At 39.6% G+C, this 21,099-nt stretch overlaps 1 protein-coding gene across 3 annotated transcripts in view; it reads right to left on the reverse strand.

Moving 5' to 3' along the window:
* PPIG (peptidylprolyl isomerase G) overlaps positions 1 to 21,099 on the reverse strand; it is a 55,417-nt gene that overhangs the window by 26,742 nt on the left and 7,576 nt on the right. For 2 of the 3 annotated variants that reach the window (XM_010354428.2, XM_010354429.2), the window contains exons 2-7: positions 9,157 to 9,211; positions 8,749 to 8,825; positions 8,589 to 8,663; positions 7,044 to 7,151; positions 6,042 to 6,086; positions 4,407 to 4,494 (exon numbers count right to left, since the gene is read on the reverse strand). In XM_010354428.2, the coding sequence (XP_010352730.1) occupies positions 4,407 to 4,494; positions 6,042 to 6,086; positions 7,044 to 7,151; positions 8,589 to 8,663; positions 8,749 to 8,809 (377 nt within the window). In that variant the 5' untranslated portion in view covers positions 8,810 to 8,825; positions 9,157 to 9,211. Of the gene's footprint in view, positions 1 to 4,406; positions 4,495 to 6,041; positions 6,087 to 7,043; positions 7,152 to 8,588; positions 8,664 to 8,748; positions 8,826 to 9,156; positions 9,212 to 21,099 lie in introns of those variants that run through there. The other variant, XM_030916632.1, reaches the window with a different exon arrangement.

The raw sequence follows: 21,099 nt of genomic DNA on the forward strand, positions 1-21,099 counted from the left end.
AAAATACAAAAATTAGCCAGGCATGGTGGTGGGCCCCTGTAGTCCCAGTTACTTGGAAGGCTGAGGCAGAAGAATGGCGTGAACCCGGGAGGTGGAGCTTGCAGTGAGCCAAGATTGCACTCTAGGCTGGGCAACAGAGCAAGATTTCATCTCAAAAAAAAAAAAATGGAGTTCTGATACATGCTACAATATAAATAAACCTTGGAAACATTAAGTGAAACAAGTCAGATACAAAAGGATAAAAATTGTGGGATTCCACTTAAATAAAATATTCAAACAGGCAAATTCATAGAAGTTACCAGGGATGGGGGGAAAGGGGAAATGGTACAGAGTCTCTGCAACAATGAAACAATTCTGGAAATAGTGGTGATGGTTGTACAACACTGTGAATACACATGACTTGCCCAGTGGCTCACACCTATAATCCTAGCACTTTGGGAGGCTGAGGCAGTGGGATGACTTGAGCCTAGGAGTTTGAGGCTGCAGTGAGCTATGACTGTGCCACTGCACTCTAGCTTGGGCAACAGAGCAAGACTTTGTCTCAAAAAAATAAATAACTATAAACAAGACTGAACTGTACACTTACAAATGGTTAAAATGGCAAATCTTCTATATGTTATAGCACAAAAAAATTTTTTTAAGACTGAAGCTCTCTAAAAATTGAAGTTATTTCCTTTAGAAAACAGAACACAGAAGAAGGGTTACCTATGAAATAGGACGATATGAGGAGAAACCAACATTTAAAGGGAAGATTCTGAGAATATATATGAAGGATTATATGAACTTAACACAGGAGTTTTGGTTAGCACAGGAAAGATTTTATTCAAAAGAGGAAAATAAATTATAATACTCTGTTGAGAATGTGGTGAAATTAGCATTTACATACTACTGGTGCTACAGTAAACTATCCTTTCCTTTTGAAAATCAACATAACAAGGCTGGGCACAGTGGCTCACGCCTGTAATCCCAGCACTTTGGGAGGTCGAGGCAGGTAGATCACCTGAGGTTGGGAGTTCAAGACCAGCCTGACCAACATGGAGAAACCCCGTCTCTACTAAAAATACAAAATTAGCCAGGTATGGTGGTGCATGCCTGTAATCCCAGCTACTCGAGAGACTGAGGCAGGAGAATCACTTGAACCTGGGAGGCGGAGGTTGCGGTGAGCCGAGATGGTGCCATTACACTCCAGCCTGGGCAAAAAGAGCGAAACTCTGTCTCAAAAAAAAAAAAAGTCAACATAACAATATACATGGAAAGCCTTAAAAAATGTGTAAATAGTTCATTAAACTTCTTAAATATTAAAACTGCATCAAATGATAGGCACAACAATGTTCACTGAAGCAGTTTAAAAAACAGGAAACAAATCGAATGTCCCAAAATAAGATTAATAATGCATAGTACATTCAAGCAAGAGATTAACATGTAGCCATTAAAAAGCTAATATTTAGTGATGTACAGAGATTTACATTATAGACAAAAGTTGATCATAGAGCAACACTCTATAAATATTTTTAATGCATAGAAAGATGCTCTGGGGATGGGATTTTTGTGTGTGTGGCTTATCTGTGTTTTGTTTTCTTTCTTTTTTTTTTTTTTTTTACAATGAAGAGGTAATTATAAGTTGTTTTGTTTGTTTCTGAGACGGAGTCTTGCTCTGTAGCCCAGGCTGGAGTGTAGTGGCACAACCCTGCCTCATTGCAACCTCTACCTTCCTGTCCCAGCCTCCCGAGTGGCTGGGATTACAGGTGCCCGCAACCACACCCAGCTAATTTTTGTATTTTACTAGAGACGGGGTTTCACCATGTTGGCCAGGCTGGTCTCGAACACCTGACCTCAAGTGATCCACCCACCTCGGCTTCCCAAAGTGCTGGGATTATAGGAGTGAGCCACTGCACCCAGCCATAAATTGTTTTGTTTAAAAAGAAAATCAGAGAGATCCACATTATGTGCAATTGGTTGAATAAACTATGGTATACACAAACAATAGAGTACTATGCAGCTGCAAAAAAGAATAAAAATGATCTCTATAAACTGTTATGGAGTGTTTTTTTTTTTTTTTTTTTTTTTTGAGACGGAGTCTTGCTCTGCCGCCCAGGCTGGAGTGCAGTGGCCGGCTCTCAGCTCACTGCAAGCTCCGCCTCCCGGGTTCACGCCATTCTCCTGTCTCAGCCTCCCGAGTAGCTGGGACTACAGGCGCCCGCCTCGTCGCCCGGCTAGTTTTTTGTATTTTTTAGTAGAGACGGGGTTTCACCGTATTAGCCAGGATGGTCTCGATCTCCTGACCTCGTGATCCGCCCGTCTCGGCCTCCCAAAGTGCTGGGATTACAGGCTTGAGCCACCGCGCCCGGCCTATGGAGTGTTTTAAGGATATACTGTTAAGTGAAGAGTGAAACAGTATACACGGTATGCCATCTACGGTATAAGAAAGGGAAAGTGAGAAAATGTATACATGTATTTGCTTATGTTTACAAACGGACATACAGGAAGATAAACTGGAAATTAGGTTGGTTATTAACATGGATAGATGGAACTAGGGTGAAAAAAAAACAAGGAAATGGGAATGAAGTGGAAGGGTTGGGGGAGAGAGACACTTCACAGTATTCTTTTTGTTTTGACTTTGGAAATGTTACTATTTCATAAACTTAAAAAATGCAAAAAAAAAGTCAAAACAAGGTAGGAAGGAGAACAAAATGAAATACAATCAGAAAGGAATAAACCTAACACATTTTGAGTGAATCACAAAACCAAAACAAGAAAGAACTAATTTAAGTCACTTTAAAACTTGGTGTTTAACTACCTACACTCAGTCTCAAAACAAAAAAAAGCATAAATAAATAGTGACCTCTAGTTAGCAGGTCCTTATTTACAGCAATATGGGACGGCAGTTGTTCATTCTAGGATTCAATAAGGGTCAGAAATGTTGAAGATAATCAGGGGCCAGATTTCTCACTGTTGAAGAGGTAACAAGTATGGAATAGGGAAACAATAGAATAATCCACATGGTGCTGACAGATTAAATTCCTCAGAGACCAAGAGAGTTCAAGGCTACTGAAGACAGCAAACCTGTACCCATAAGACAGGATTAAAAAAATAGGCAGTACTGACAACAGGCCTAGTAACAATTTTTTTTTGTAGTCGGAATTGGAACTCCTTAGCATTTGGAGGTTACAAATAAATTTTAGCGAGAAGGTGAATTCTCAAATACAGAATCTATGAATAGTGAGAACTGACTGCATTTTATTCTTTGTAATTAAGTAATGTATGGAGAAATGCTCCATGTAAACATCTAGTTCCTCACTGAAATCACCCCTTTAAATTTAGCATCAATAGAAGATTCTTGCCTGAATCAGTCACTTACTGTGATGATTACAAAATGGTGACTTTTCTAACTCCACCATTCCTTCTAAATTTATTAGCTGACATTCTAATAAGAGAACAGCTTCCCTTCTCTCTCATTATTTAATCATTTATTTATATCAATGTAGACTCCTGGTTCCTATTTGATCATAAACTGATATTACTGTTATTGATTTTAATGCTCAAATTATCCTAATTTGGCTATTGGGAAACCTTTAACCTGGCTCCTGTGTTCTCTTGACAAGTCTCCATTATTTCAAAACATTAGCAGAACAATTTAACTTCCCCTCTATAACAATTTTCCCTCTTCAACAATTCTGTCCAGGTGCCATAGCTCACGTGTGTAATCCCAGCCTGGAGTCTCCAGCCTGGGCAACACATGGAGACCCCGTCTCTACAAAAAAAAAAAAAAAAAAAACTAGCTAGGTGTGGTGGCACACACCTGTAGTCCCATCTACTCGGAAGCCTGAAGTGGGGAGGATTCCTTGAGCCAGGGAGGTCAAGGCTGTGGTGAGCCGTGATTGCGCCACTGCACTCGCCTGGGTGACAGAGCAAGACCTTGTCTCAAAAACAACATAAAAACACAACAAAAAAATCAATTATTTGTTCCCCCTCCTTCAACAATTCCCTCCCTCGTAGATTCCTCTCCTATTTATTAGTAATCAACGGCAGGCACACAGAGAAATGGCAGACCAAAAATGGGATTTTTTTTTTTTTTTTTTTTTGGGTCGGAGTCTCACTCTGTCACCCAGGCCAGAGTGCAGTGGTGCGATCTTGGCTCACTGCAAGCTCCGCCTCCCAGGTTCACGCCATTCTCCTGCCTCAGCCTCCCGAGTAACTGGGACTACAGGCACCCGCCACCATGCCCAGCTAATTTTTTCGTATTTTTAGTAGAAACGGGGTTTCACTGTTTTAGCCAGGATGGTCTCGATCTCCTGACCTCGTGATCCGCCCACCTCGGCCTCCCAAAGTGCTGGGATTACAGGCATGAGTCACCGTGCCCGGCCCAAAAATGGGATGTTTTAAATGATCAGATAATAAATACTTACATGAAAAACTGTGAACCATTTGTATCCTTCCCTCTGTTGGCCATTGATAAGAGAAATTCTTTGTTGTGTTTAACAGCGAAACTCTCGTCTATAGAGAAGTAAAGTTTTCAGTTACATTATAGGTGTAACCTCCAAAAAAAATTCATTTTCACTTCTATTTATATCTGATGTATTCTTTAGTGCCATACACAACTTACTTAGATAACAAAGTTAGGTTATGAAAGAAGAGAATCAAATATGAATCAATTTCCCCTCTCATCTTTTTTTTTTTTTTTTTTTTTTTTTTGAGAGGGAGTCTCACTCTGTCACTCAGCCTAGAGTGCAGTGGTACAATCTCGGCTCACTGTAAGCTCCGCCTCCCGGGTTCACGCCATTCTCCTGCCTTAGCCTTCAGAGTAGCTGGGACTACAGGCACCCACCATCACGCCCCGCTAATTTTTGTATTTTTAGTAGAGATGGGGTTTTACCATGTTAGCTAGATGGTCTCGATCTCCTGACCTCGTGATCCACCCGCCTTGGCCTCCCAAAGTGCTGGGATTACAGGCATGAGCCACCAAGCCCAGCCTCCCCTCTTATCTTTGTAGATTCAAATATTACCAATTTTCTATTCTTTACTTATAAAACCCAAATACTATCTCAATTCCCTTCCTTTCCATTTATATTTGTCCTTCACATTTTTGGAAAAGATAATACCACTTTATTTAAATTAAAAAATGAAACTATCTTTAAAAAAGCAAGAAACAGTTGAGCACAGTGGTATGTGGCTGTAGTCCTAGCTACTCAGGAGGCTGAAGCAGGACGATCACTGGAGCTCAGGAGCTTGAACCTAAAGTGCATTATGATCACAGCCATGAAAAGCCACTGCATTCCAGCCTGGGCAACATAGTGAAATCCCATCTCTTAAAAAAAAAAGAAGAGAGTCCAGATTAGATTCTTTTACATTTCAATGGTTTCTTTCTGAGCACAGAGAGGCACACAGAGTATTATTCAGTCTGGACTCATTAACTTGAGCTCTGTCATAGCATCACTTATGCCATAGCAAAGGGAGGAACCTGTTTTCCAAACTTGGGTTAGAATATTAAAAACAAATCATGCTGAATTTTAAACAAAATTTCACTAAATGTCAAAACTGAAAGATGAAAAATATTAAATTATTTCCACATTAAATATGCTTACAGTTTTCCAAATGGTCTTCACATTAACAAAAAAATTCTAGCAAGAAAACTTAAATTTTTGGAAAAGATACAGTTAAATTTGAGTATCAAAGATATTTTTAAAAATTTTCATAGAAAAAATGACCTAAAGATTTGGATGTTGTTAGTAAGAAATATTGCTGAATCTCCTTTAATAAAAGTTAAGATTGATCTATGGAAGTTCCTATTCTAGTATTAAAATTCTAAGAATTAAGTACAGATCATTGAAACCCTTTCAAATCATATGTTGTAAAAATGTCCTAAGAAGAAAAAAACCCCATCTCTACAAAAAGCAATTTTTTACCAGAAAATTAACTTTCAGATTAGTTGAAGGCAGCTAGACATTAGTATACACTTTAATGAATGTTATTGATTCCATAGAGAATAAAACAGAATAAAAGAGAAAACATTTAAAACATAATATAAATGTAAACATTTTTACCTTCAAAAAATCCTCCATAGATAGATTCCCCTCCTCGTCCATTTCCTAAAAATGAAAAACATACTCTTTTAACTCTCAAGATAACAAGCGCCTCAAAGGTGATACCTAAACAAAATACTTCTTAAAAAGTAGATTTTTAAATAATTTTGAATTAACAATATTTGAAGATTGCAGAAAATCATAAAAGATATTACTGTCAATAATGACAAGATCCCAAATTTCTTTCTTTCCCCTACACTATGATAATAAGAATATGACAAAGACTATTAAAATATATTTAAAAAAAGAACTTTCAGATTCTAATTATGATTATGCAGGTCTTGCAACAGGTTAACATTTTTTCAAAGTGTTTTCAAAGTAGTTTTGATATTTTTACAATAAAAAAGTAAAAATGTTATTGTAGTAAGGATTACCACTTGTGACAAAATCAAACACATACACTTGACAGATTACTGAGATGAATGCAGTGTTTTGTTTTGTATCCAGAAGCCTATTTCTGAAATTAATTCATGTGTCAAAGGCAAAATTATTTTTTATAAGCTTTCGGTTTTTTTTTTTTTTTGAGACAGAGTCTTGCTCTGTCGCTCAGGCTGGAGTGCAATGGCACGATCTCGGCTCACCGCAATCTCTGCCTTTCGGGTTCAAGCAATCCTCCTGCCTCAGCCTCCCGAGTAGATGGGACTACAGGCACACGCCATCACGCAAATTTTTGTATTTTTAGTAGAGGTAGGGTTTCACCATGTTGTCCAGGCTGGTCTTGAACTACTGACCTCGTGATTCGCCTGCCTTGGCCTCCTAAAGTGCTGGGATTATAGGCATAAGCCACCATGCCCAGCCTATTAGCTTCCTTCTTTCACATATTTCTATGAGTACTTCTAATTGACCAAAGATTAAATGGAGTGAGAGTGACAAGAACATTGGACTATAACTTCTAGGGACTTGTCTAACTTTGAGATCTGTGATATTTAACAGAAAATAATACATGATTTTTCCAAGTCTCACCTTCACTGAAGTCACCACCTTGAACCATAAAATCCTTGACAACTCTGTGAAAGAGACAACTCTTATAATGTAATGGTTTCTGAGTTGATTTCCCGGTCCCCTTTTCACCTATAGAGATAAAAAATTAGGACATTTAATAGAAAGGAAATCAAAGGAGTATGAAAGCAAAATAAATGTAAATATGCCTCTCTTGAACCTTACAGACTAAAAAAAATCATATTTTCATTCCTTTCAGGAATTTTTAAAAAATATTCATTTAAAAAATCACCCATGTATTTCTGGATAATGTAGAAATCAATCTCAAATAATATACCATTAAAACTAATATTTGTTTTTGGTTTTTTCTTGAGACAGAGTCTAGCTCTGTCACCTAGGCTACAGTGCGGTGGCACTATCTTGGCTCACTACAACCTCCGCCTCCTGGGTTCAAGTGATTCTCCTGCCTCAGCCTCCTGAGTGGCTGGGATTACAGGCGCTTGCCACCACACCCGACTCATTTTTTTTAGTAGAGACGGAATTTCACCACGTTGGCCAGGCTGGTCTCCAAGTCCTGACCTCAAGTGATCTGCCCACCTTGGCCTCTCAAACTGCTGGGATTATAGGCATGAGCCACCGCGCCCGGCCTCTATTTTTTTAATTGAGACAGGGTCTCACTCTTGTTGCTCAGGCTGGAGTGCAGTGGAGTGATCTTGGCTCACTGCCACCTCCGCCTCCTGGGCAATTCTCCCACCTCAGCCTTGAGAGTAGCTGGGACTACAGGCGCACACCACCATGCTCGGCTGATTTTTTGTATTTATTTTATTTTTTTGAGACGGAGTTTCATTCTTGTTGCCCAGGTTGGAGAGCAATGGCACGATCTCGACTCACTGCAACCTTCACCTAGTGATCAAGTGATTCTCCTGCCTCAGCCTCCCGAGTGGCTGGGATTACAGACACTCACTATCACACCTGGCTAATTTTTGTATTTTTAGTAGAGATGGGGTTTCACTATGTTTGCCGGGCTGGTCTCAAGCTCCTGACATCAGGTGATCTGCCCGCCTTGGCCTTCCAAAGTGCTGGGATTATAGGCGTGAGTCACCACGCCTGGCCAATTTTTTGTATTTTTAGTAGAGATGGGGTTTCACCATGTTAGCCAGGATTGTCTTGAACTCCTGACCTCAAGTGATCCACCCACCTCGGCCTCCCAAAGTGCTGGGATTACAGATGTGAGCCACCATGCCCAGTCACACCACGCCCAGTCATAATATTTCTAAGAATTACTTTCATGCCCTAGTCACTGCTGTGTAATCTTCATGTTAAAAGAAGTAAATATGCACGGAGAAATCTAAAATAGAGTAAATAAAAAATTAAAGCAAGCTATGCCAGGTATGGTAGCTCACACCTGTATCCCAGCTGAGGAAGCTTATGTGTAAGGATTGATGAGCCCAGGAGTTCTAGTCCAGCTGGACAACGTTGCAAGATCCTGTCTCTTAAAAAAAAGAAAAAAAAAAAGCAAACCACAGTCAACTGAGAGTACTATTAGGGCAGTTGAAAATGTGAACAAACCTGTACAAAGACAACGAAAGTTCTCGCATGTTTTGGGGCACACATCAGAAAATAATTCAAAGACAACTCTTCCAGCTGAAAAAGAAGGTAGTTGGTTTAAACTTCTTTACTAATTTAAAATATTAAACACCCACTTATAAATGTTATCTAATATTCTTACCAGGTTGATTGTTAATGGCAATGTCAAAAAAACATCGAGGGCGCTGAACCTTTATTCCCATGGCTCCAATACTTAATCTGTGAGTAAAATACAGTTTCAGACAAGCAGACTAAAATAGCAAAGATCTTTCACAAATTTCTGGAAAAAAAATTCTGTGAAACAAAATTAGAAATATAGTTTGAATTTATTTTGATATTTATTTCTACGAGGTAAATCACATGGATTATTAGTGCTTTCTTTTTAGAGATTAGATTGCATTTTGTGAAGCAACTAGAAAAGACTTTAAAGTTAAGCCTTAACCATTATTATGTAATCAACTTTCTATTTATCAACCAGAATATAGATTAATAGCCCAAACAGAAAATTGTATTCACTCTGTATGATTAGTGAACTCAATAAGCAGATTACCTTCAAATGAAGAAAAGACCAAAAAAAAAACCAAGGACAACTGATCCCTGTGCTCCTAGAAAACAAAAATGAGAGTTCTGATTAAAATGTGAGATTTTTAAGAAGCAAAATCATACAAGAAGAAAAAGTGGGGTATTTTAACGACAGTATGGTATTTTTAAATAGTATATGTGGTAGATTTACATTTTGAGTAAAAGCACAACATTCAATTTTACATGAGCGTACTTTCTGATTATGAGCAACAGCCTTTACTGATATGCTAGTATAGACACAAAAAATACCAAAGAGATATTCTGTGTAACAGCTTTATTTCCATAACAGAAAGCTATTATTTAACAGATATTATTTTGATAAGGCATTTATTTTAAGGATTTAAAAAGCTGAATTGTAATACTTGGTGGAAGATGATAGGGTAAGGTAAAGTATACAAGAAACAAAGGCAGTAAGTGTAAATAGTATCCAAAATTATGGACTCTAAAAATGACAGTTTCATATGCTATGTATGCCATGTTACACTTCAATAAAAATTTACTTTATTAAAAATAATATATCTAAGACAGAACTCTTTATTCTTCTACCACCATTCCCTTGAATACTCAGTAAACATTATCATTGCCCAAGCCAACTGCTGAGGCTGAAAACCTGGGGGTCATCTTTGGTTCTACTTTCCCTCATACCTCATTATCCAAACCATTAGGAAGGTAATTTGGCTCTAGCTTCAAAACTTATCCCAAAAGTTCTCATTACCTTTACCATTATCATTTGTTATCTAGGCTACTCCCATAGCCTCCTAACTGGTTTCTCTTATTTTACTCCTAATTCTACACCGCCTCTTCTCCACAAAATAGCCAGAGTGGAATGATTCTTTTAAAACACAAATCTTATCATATCATTCCCCTGCCTAAAACTGTCTTACCATTCATCTGAAAAGTTTTAGCATGGATTTTAAGGCTCTAGACCCGCACTGCTCAATAAAAACATAAGCCACCCAGGTAAAGTAAAATTTTTCAGTAGCCACATTCTGACAAATAAAAACAGGCTAATTGCAATATATTCTATTTAACTCAGTATGTACAGACTGAATATCCTTTAGAGGAAATGCTTGGAACCAGAAGTGTTTTAGATTTTTTTTTTGAATTTTGGAATATTTGCATACACATGAGATATCCTGGGGATGGGACACAGTTTAAACACAAAATTCATTTATATTTCAAACATACCATACCTTATGCACATAGCCTGAATTGTATGTATAATTTTATACAATTTAAATAATAATTTTGTGCTTGAAACAAAGTTTGTATTAAGTACTTATATGTGAAATTTTCAATTCGATGCTCAAAAAGTTTCTTTTTTTTTGTTTTGAGACGGAGTCTCGCTCTGTCGCCCAGGCTGGAGTGCAGTGGCCGGATCTCAGTTCACTGCAAGCTCTGCCTCCGGGTTTACGCCATTGTCCTGCCTCAGCCTCCCCAGTAGCTGGGACTACAGGCGCCCGCCACTTCGCCCGGCTAGTTTTTTGTATTTTTTAGTAGAGATGGGGTTTCATCGGGTTAGCCAGGGTGGTTTCGATCTCCTGACCTCGTGATCTGCCCGTCTTGGCCTCCCAAAGTGCTGGGATTACAGGCTTGAGCCACCGCGCCCGGCCCCAAAGTTTCCATTTTTGGACCTCAGATTTTCAGACTAGTGATGTCCAAACTATTACCTGTATGTCCAAACTATTACCACTTCAGAATATAATAAACAAAAATGTTACTGAGATTTTTTTTTTTGGTACAAGTCTTTGGAAATCCATTGTATATTTTATCCTTGAAGCGTATCTCAATTCAGACTAGCCACATTTCAAGTGCTCAAAAAGCACATGTGGCTTGTGACTACTGTAATTTCAATTATATGGCTGTAAATATTTTAGCTCCTGTTCACCTCTAGGCATTTTCCTCAACTTCATTTCCTAACATCTTCTAATATTTTCCTCAACTTTATTTCAGCTACATTGGTATCCTGCTGGGTTACCTCCCACTCCCCACCCCCAACATGCCACAGCCTACTCTTTCATCAGGTCCTTTACATTTGCTGTTCCCTCCACCTGGAATGCTCTCAAACCATCTTCACATCATTCATCCCCTTGTTGCTCAGGAATCACCTTCTCATAGAGGCCCATTCCTAGTCTACTGTATTCAAGAAAGGAGCCCTCATCCTCCTAACACTTTACATCCTCTTATTCTGCTTTTTCTTCCAAGCATTTCTTGCTAATTGGTATTCAATTTTTATATCCATCTTCTCTCACTAGAATACAAGTTCCATGATGTGATAAATCTGAATTTTCAGTCTTACTCCCTTCTCAATTCTTAGTGCTCAAACAGTGCTTGGCATATAACAAGAAATCAGTATTTATTAAATGAATGAACAAATGTGAGAGGACAGGCATAAGTGAGAATGCAAAATTGTAGTAACAACAAAAACATGGAAACACTCAAAATATCTTACAATAGGAGAGAAACTGAACAAATTATGGTATAAAATGCTATTTAATACTATATGGCAGTTTCATTGTAACACAGGCCAAGAAAGCTACTGTTTAGTTCAAAAGAAACAAAAAAGTAAATTGTACATAAGTATTTCCCTTAACACCATAAAATAATACCCTATTTCTACAGAGAGAGATCTTGAGAATACTATATATACCAAACTCCTCACAGAATCTCTGCAAAAGGGACTGAGTCTAGGAATGGAAGTCACTGGGGGCCTTCAGCTTTATGTATAAGGTTTGAATTTTTGCAATAAGAATATGTCCATGTATTAGTTTTTCAACTTAAAATTGATAACCTAAATCTGAAAACCCCAAATCTGAAATTTTTTGAGTGCCAAAAAGACACCCAAAGGAAATGCTCATTGGAGCATTTTGGATTTTCAGAATTGGAAGGTTCAACTGGTAAGTATATTGCAAACATTCCAAAATCTGAAAAAATCAGAAATCAGCAATAATATGGTCCAAAGCATTTTGGACAAGAGGTACTCAACTAGTGCTGCTGTTTAACATTTAAAGAGCTCAGGAGGCTGGGAGCAGTGGCTCACACCTGTTAATCCCAGCACTTTGGGAGGCTAACGCAGGCAGATTGCTTAAAGTCCAGCAGTTCGAGACCAGCCTGGGCAACATGGCGAAACCCTGTCTCCACAAAAAACACAAAAATCAGCCAGGCATGGTGGCACACGTCCGTAGTCCCAGCTACTGGAGACGCTCAGGTGGGAGGATCACTTGAGCCAGGGAGGCGGAGGTTGCAGTCAGCCAAGATTAAGCCACTGTAGTCCAGCCTGGGTGACAGAGTGAGATCCCGTTTCAAAAAAAAAAAAAGATTTTTTTTCCCCCTCACAAAATGTGTACCTCCCCCACAAAATAGAAACTAAGAAAAGTACTTGCGAATATTTACTTGAACCCTGGATATTAAATAGCTTTTTAGATTACTAACGAAGTAAATAATGGAGATAAACAGATCTGAACTTATGAAAAAAAATTATTTCTATTTGCCTATGTAAAATTAAAAAGAAAAAATTGGGGAAAATACATTGTCATAGTTGCTGAGAATATTAATTTCCTTACTGTATAACAGTGCTTAGCAATGGGGGCACTAGGGCGATTCATTGAATAGGGCTATCCAACTCACTGCAGAACCTTAGGCAACCCTTGCCCTATTAAATATCAGTCACTGTGACAACCAAAACCTTTCACTGTCCATCTATCAAATTAAAATTCAAAGGACGCCTAAGAGTATATGAGCAGAGAATTCACAAAAAGTGAAATAACAACAACAACAAAAAAGGCACCAGCAGTTTTGTTAAGCAACTTGGCATTACAGACCAAGAATCTTGAATATATTCATATTCATTGTACCTTTTAACATTTTACTAATTCTATGTACTGGAATATCTGTAAATGCAACCATTTAAAATAAAATAGTACTTGGGTTTTTTTTTTTTTTTAAATAACAGTAAGCACAAACAACTTAAATGTCTAACACAATAGTTAAGTATGGACTGTAAGAAAATAAGCTTTTTAAAACATAAAAAAATTGCTAAATGCCACATGAAAAAAGGTAATTGTACAGTAGTAAGAATTACTTAAAAAATACCCCATGAAATGAAATACTATCTATGAGAAATCATAATCTTACATATTAAAACTACAAAGGTAACATTTTTTCACCAATTGGATTGACAAAAATAAAAAATGTTGACCTTATTCATTGTTACTGCTGGTGAAGGGATAAACTGAATTACTTGATTGCCAATTTGACAACAGACATCCATATTACAAACGCATTTAATACTCTCTGACTCAGTAATTCCACTTCTAGGAATTTACTTTATGTACATCCTTACACATTTGCAAAATAAGATATGCGCAAGGTTATTCAATGTACCATCATTTGTAGTAGTAAAAGGCTGTAAACCCAAATGTCCATCAAGGATAGGTTATATAAATATAAGCCTATATTTATATAAATACAAATATTTATAATTTAATGTATATATAATTTATGATATATAACACAAACTAATTTAATAAATATAAATCAGGTATACCATTGTATACCTGTAGAATGTACAAAGCTATTAAAAAGAAAGAGCAATCTGTTTATGTACTGCTGTCTCCAAGATAGGGAGAACTATTTCCTAAAATCTGTAAATGTTAACTTATTTTGTTAAATGAAAAATAAAAGGCCAGATGCAGTGGCTCACACTTTAGAAGGCTGAGACAGGTGGATTGCTTGAGTCCAGGAGTTCGAGACCAGCCTGGGCAACATGGCAAAACCCTGCCTCTACAAAAAATACAAAAATTAGCCGAGCATGGTGCCTGTAGTCCCAGCTACCTGGGCGGCTGAGGCAGGAGGATCATTTGGGCCCAGGATGCAGAGGTTGCAGTGAGATGAGATTATGCCATGGCACTCCAGGTTGGGCAACAGAGTGGGATCCTGTATCCAAAAAAAAAAAAAAGTTGCCCAGGCATGGTGGCTCAGGCTTATAATCACAGCACTTAGGAAACCTGAGGCAGGAAGATTGAAACATAAGCCTGGGAAACGTAGGGAGAACTTTGTTTCTATTTAAAACAAACAAACAAGCAAGGTACAGAAGTGTGTATGATATTACTGTCTTTGTGTGTGTGTATATATATATATATACATACATATACATAACATATATATATACATACATATACATAAACATATATATATATATATTTTGAGACGGAGTCTTGCTCTGTCGCCCAGGCTGGAGTGCAGTGGCCAGATCTCAGCTCACTGCAAGCTCCGCCTCCCGGGTTCACGCCATTCTCCTGCCTCAGCCTCCCGAGTAGCTGGGACCACAGGCGCCCGCCACCTCGCCCGGCTAATTTTTTGTATTTTTAGTAGAGACGGGGTTTCACCGTGTTAGCCAGGATGGTCTCGATCTCCTGACCTCGTGATCCGCCCGTCTCGGCCTCCCAAAGTGCTGGGATTACAGGCTTGAGCCACCGCGCCCGGCCCTGTCTTTGTATATTTTTAAAAGAAGAGATGGTTGGGCGCGATGCATGCCTGTAATCCCAGCACTTTGGGAGGTCAAGGCAGGTGGATCACTTGAGATCAGGAGTTTGAGAGCAGCCTGGCCAACATGGCGAAACCCCGTCTTTACTAAAAATATAAATAATTAGCCAGGTGTGGTGGTGGCACACGCATGCCTGTAGTCCCAGCTACTCGGGAGGTTCAGGCACAAGAATTGCTTAAACTCAGGATGCGGAGGTTGTGTGAGCCAAAATTGCACGGCTGCACTCCAGCCTGGGCGACAGAGTGAGACTCTGCCTCAAAAAAAAAAAAAAAAAAAAAGAAGACAGAAAAACGAAAGTGGGGCCAAGGCATGCTGGCGTGCACCTGCAGTCCTAGCTACTCAGGAGGATCAGGTGCAAGGACTCTTTGAGCCCAGGACTCTGAGGCTGCAGTGAGCTATAGTAGTATCACTGCACTCTAGCCTGAGACCCTGTCTCCAAAAACAAAATTAAATTAAATTTTACAAGTATGTATTTGCTTGTTAAACAAAAAGGCATCTAGGGAGAGAGAAAATGGGTAACTGGAAAAGAGGGCTAAGATTTTTCACTTTATAACCTCGTGTTTTCCATTTTATACCACATGAATATGTTATCTATTAAAAATTATTATAATATATCCCACTGCTAGGTATATACTCAAAAGAAAGGAAATCGTATATCGAGGAGATATCTTCACTCCTATGTTTACTGCAGCACTATTCACAATATCCAAGATTTGGAAGTAACTTAAGTATCTATCAACAGATTACCAAAAAAAGAATATGTGGGTGGGGTGTGGTGGTTCAAGCCTGTAATCTCAGCACTTTGGGAGGCGGAGGTGGGCAGATTACCTGAGGTCAGGAGTTCAAGACCAGCCTGGCCAATATGGTGAAATCCTGTCTCTACTAAAAATACAAAAATGAGCTGAGCATAATGGCGCGTGCCTGTAGTCCGGGCTACTCTTAGGAGGCTGAGGCAGGAGAACCTCTTAAACCCGGGAAGCAAAGGTTTCAGTGAGCTGAGATTGTGCCACAGCACTCCAGCCTGGGCCTGGGTGAAAAAGTAAGACTCCGTCTAAGAAAAAAAATGGACCAGAAGAGATATTCGTGCTGGTTGGGTGGTTCTAAAGGCAGACACTGTTGGGGGATTGCCGCATTAGGTGACTCCTGGAGCCTTCAAGTCTTCAATTTACCTGAGGTTTCATGGGGAGTGAGGCCCTTCAGGCTGCTGAGTATTACAAGAAAGTTCTCCACTTTCCTGCCTCACTGAGCACCCTGAAGGAGGTGAGGTGAGATTTCTGCTGGCATTACCTCTGGCACCATCTGCTTTTCCCCAAGGCGAAGGTTTCCCTGGGATCTGGGTGTTCAGGCCACTCAAAACAGAATTTTCGGCCAGGTGCGAAGGCTCAGGCCTGTAATCCCAGCAGTTTGGGAGGCCAAGGCGGGCGGATCATCTGAGGTCGGGAGTTTGAGACCAGCCTGGCCAACGTGGTGAAACTCCGTCTCTACTAAAAATACAAAATTTAGCAGGGTGTGGTGGCAGATGCCTGTAATCCCAGCTACCTGGGAGGCTGAGGCAGGAAAATTTCTGGAACCCAGGGGGCAGAGAGAGGTCGCAGTGAGCCAAGATCGCGCCACTGCACTCCAGCCTGGGCAAGAGTGAGACTTCGTCTAAAAAACAAACAAACAGCCGGGCGCGGTGGCTCAAGCCTGTAATCCCAGCACTTTGGGAGGCCGAGGCGGGTGGATCACGAGGTCAGGAGATCGAGACCCTCCTGGCTAACACGGTGAAACCCCGTCTCTACTAAAAATACAAAAAACCAGCCGGGCGCGGTGGCGGGCGCCTGTAGTCCCAGCTACTCGGAGGCTGAGGCGGGAGAATGGCGGGAACCCGGGAGGCGGAGCTTGCAGTGAGCCGAGATCCAGCCACTGCACTCCAGCCTGGGCGACACAGCGAGACTCCGTCTCAAAAAACAAACAAACAAACAAACAAAAAAAACAAAGGCCGGGCGCAGTGGCTCATGCCTGTAATCCCAGTACTTTCAGAGGCCGAGGCGAGCGGATCATCTGAGGTCGGGAGTTCGAGACCAGCCTGAAGAACACGGAGAAACCCCATCTCTACTAAAAATACAAAATTAGCTGGGCATAGTGGTGCATTCCTATAATCCCAGCTACTCAGGAAGGCTGAGGCAGGAGAATTGCTTGAACCCGGGAGGTGGAGGTTGCAGTGAGCGGAGATCGCGCCACTGCACTGCAGCCTGGGCAACAAGAGCGAAACTCGGTCTCAAAAACAAAAAACAAAACAAAAAAACTGTGATACATATACACAAGGGAGTACTATTTAACCATTAAAAAGTGTAAGATCCTATCATCTGGAACAACATGGATGGAACTGGAAGGTCATTATAGTAAGTAAAATAAGCCAGGTATAGAAGGACAAACTTCACATGTTCTCACTTATTTATGGGAGCTAAAAATAAAAACAATTGAACTATTGGAGATAAGAGAGTAGAGAGACGGTTACTAGACACTTGAGAGGGTAATGGGGGGTGGAAGTGAGGATGCTTAATGGGTGCAAAAAAATAGTTAAGAATAAATAAAATCTAGTGTTTGCTAGCACAATGGGGTAACTCACGATAGTCAAAAATAATTTAATTGTATATTTAAAAATAAAGAGTATAATTGGATTGTTTGTAACAAAAAGGATAAATGCTTGAGGAGATGGATACCCCATTCAGTCTAATGTGATCATTATGCATTGCATGTCTGTATCAAGATATCTCACGTAACCTATAAATAAATATACCTACTATGTACCCACAAAAATTAAAAATTAAGAAAAGGGAAACTTTTAAGACACTGAAAAAACTTACTATAAAAATGAATAGGCCAGACGCGGTGGCTCACGCCTATAATCCCAGCACTCCGAGGCAGGTGGACCACCTGAGGTCAAGAGTTTCAGAACAGCCTGGCCAACCTGGCAAACTTCATCTCTACTAAAAATACAAAAATTAGCTGCATGAGGTGGTGGGCACCTGTAATCCGAGCTACTCAGGAGGCTGAGGCAGGAGAATCGCTTGAACCCAGGAGGCGGAGATTGTAGTGAGCTGAGATTACGCCACCGGACTCCAGCCTGGGCAACAGAGTGAGACTCCGTCATAAAATAACATAACATAACATAAAATAACATAAAATAAAATAAAACTCCCGGGCATGGTAGCTCACGCCTGTAATCCCAGCACTTTGCGAGGCCAAGGCACCACTTGAGGTCAGGAGTTCAAGACTAGCCAGTCCAACACGGTGAAACTCCGTCTCCACTAAAAATACAAAAAAATTACCTGGGTGTGGTGATGCGCACCTGTAATCCCAGTTACTTGGGAGGCTAGGACAGGAGAATCTCTTAAACCCAGGAGGTGGAGGTTGCAGTGAGACGAGATTGTGCCACTGTACTCCAGCCTGGGTGACAGAGACTCTGTCTCAAGGGAAAAAAAAAGAAAAAGAAAGAATAAAAGTGAAGAAGAAAAACTATCAGATTGTTCATGAATGACAAAATATTCATACCCAGTGAAAAAAGCAAGTTAGTAAACAATATAGACTATAAAATGCCAATTTCACACATATTAGAGTAAGCACATTAAAAAGACAGGATTTACGCCATAATGTTAACAATCATCATATGTGGGCCACGGGTTTAAGGGTAATTTTTAATGTATTTGTTTTCCAATTTTTCAATTTTGTAATCAGGAAAAAGTTATTTTTAAAAAAGTACTAATGAAATGAGCTTTTGGGTTTTTTTTTTTTTTTTTTTTTTTTTTTTGCCTATCAATGAGCAAAGATCTTTTAAAAGAATAACTCTCAACACATGTACAAATGCAGAGAAACAGGAATTTATACTACTACTAGTGACCATATACAACTCCTTTGAAATTTAAGAATATGAGAAATTCATAAGTGTTTATACTTTGAACCAGTAAAATTCAACTGTTGGAAATCTATTATGAGGAACTACTCTAAATTCAGAAAGCCTTCAGGTATAAAGTTGGCTATCCTGGTGCTCTTTTTAGCAACATATAATCAAAAACAACCTATCATAATATCACAAAAAAGTGAAATTGTCTCTGGTTCAACAGTAATTAAAGCAATGCTTACGAAGATTAATAATTTGAAAAAATAATCAAGATATAAAACGGCATATGCAACATCATTATGATTGTGTAAACTACTCCCAATCCTCAAGCTCAGGCAAAGATTTACAAGAAGAAGAAAAAAAAAAGAGTGAAAGGAAATAATCATTATTGTGTCTGTTTGTGAGACTGGAGAGGGCTTTTGCCTCACTACTTCTTTCTAGTTTTCTTTAACAAATGTGCTGCTACTTTGGGAGGCCAAGGCGGGCGGATCATTTGAGGTCAGTAGTTCATGACCAGCCTGACCAATGTGGTGAAATCCCACCTCTACTAAAAATACAAAAAAATAGCCAGGCATGGTGGTGGGTGCCTGTAATCTGTTACTTGGGAGGCTGAGGCAGGAAAATCACTTGAGCTTGGGAGGCAGAGGTTGCAGTGAGCCGAGATTGTGCCATTGCACTCCATCCTGGATGACAAGAGCAAGACTCTGTCTCAAAAAAATAAATAAATAAATAAATAAAATAATAAATGTACTGCTACTATAAAGAAAAAATTTCTAAGATATATATTTATACACACACACTCTTCTAACATTATAATGTACAGGTGTGGAAATGGCTATAAGATGTATTTGGATTCTATCACTCAAGGATACACTTTTCATAGAAATTGATTAAAATTAGTTTTCCTAGCCAAGTGCAGTGGCTCATGCCCGCAATCCCAGCACTCTGGGAGGCCGAGGCGGGTGGATCACAAGGTCAGGAGATTGAGACCATCCTGGCTAACACGGTGAAACCCTGTCTCTACTAAAAAATACAAAAAATTAGCTGGGCGTGGTGGTGAGCGCCTGTAGTCCCAGCTACTCGGGATGCTGAGGCAGGAGAATGGCGTGAACCTGGGAGGCGGAGCTTGCAGTGAGCCCCGAGACTGCACCACTGCACTCCAGCCTGTGCGACAGAGCGAGACTCCATCTCAAAAAAAAAAAAAAAAAAAAAAAAAAAAAATTAAGTTTTCCTGAAATGAGAAATCACATATGCCTCAAATCCAAGAAAGATGAAAGACAGCAAATTACTATTAAAATTACTACACAAATTCCTTGAATATGTAAATATTTTATTAGTAGTTAATGAAGCACAATGGTGACAACAAAAGATGGCTCACATGCCGTGTTGCTAACATTACTGAAATGCTACTAATTACTAATCATTATAAAAAGTTACTAATCACTAATCAGAAACAGGATATTCTCTTTCCTCTACGATTTCCTGGATTATTAAATAATATCTGAAATCATGGTGGGCACGGTGGTTCCACGCCTGTAACCCCAGCACTCTGGGGGGCCAAGGCAGGAGGATCACTTGAGCCCAGGAGTTCAAGACATAGTGAGAACCCATCTCTATCAGAAAAAAAGAAATCTGGCCAGGTGCAGTTGCTCACGCCTGTAATCCCAGCACTCTGGGAGGCTGAGGCGGGCAGATCACCTGAGGTCAGGAGTTCCAGACCAGCCTCAACGTGGAGAAACTCCCTCTCTACTAAAAATACAAAATTAGCTGGAGGCGGAGCTTGCAGTGAGTCGAGACTGCACCACTGAGCTCCAGCCTGGGCGACAGAGCAATACTCCCATCTCAAAAAAAAAAAAAAGAAAAGAAAAAAGAAATTTGAAACCAGATGCAGTAAGACAAGCATCTGGTCAATTTTTTCGTTTTTTTCAAGTAAAAGTAAAGAGAAAAAATAATGCTGGGAGATACCAAAAATACGATCCAGGGGAAAATTAAGCCCTTACAATTTTAAATAAAATATCCATGACCAGCCTGGACAACAGCAAGACCCCATCTCTATAAAAAAATATGACAATTAGCTGGGTGTGATGACATAGGACTGTGGTCCCAGCTATTTGGGAGGCTGAAGTGGGAGGATCGTTTGAGCCCAGGAGGTTGAGGTTGCAGTGAGCAGTCATCACGCCATGACACTCCAGCCTGGCCAATAGAGTGAGACTCTTGTCAAAAAAAATTAAAAAACTCATGAATTGTCTAAAAATACTAGAATATAATCAAAATTTTCAGTGTAGTAGTCTGTGGGTGATTTGTTTGCTGCAAATTTGTTTATTATGAACTATAGCTAAAATCCAGACTTAAATTTTTCATTTTTTTTTTTTTTTTGAGATGGAGTCTCGCTCTGTCGCCCAGGATAGAGTGCAGAGGCGCGATCTTGGCTCACTGCAACCTCCGCCTCCTGGATTCAAGGGATTCTCCTGCCTTAGTCTCCC

Source organism: Rhinopithecus roxellana, chromosome 14 (genome assembly GCF_007565055.1).
Source record: "Rhinopithecus roxellana isolate Shanxi Qingling chromosome 14, ASM756505v1, whole genome shotgun sequence".
Classification (NCBI taxonomy): domain Eukaryota; kingdom Metazoa; phylum Chordata; class Mammalia; order Primates; family Cercopithecidae; genus Rhinopithecus; species Rhinopithecus roxellana.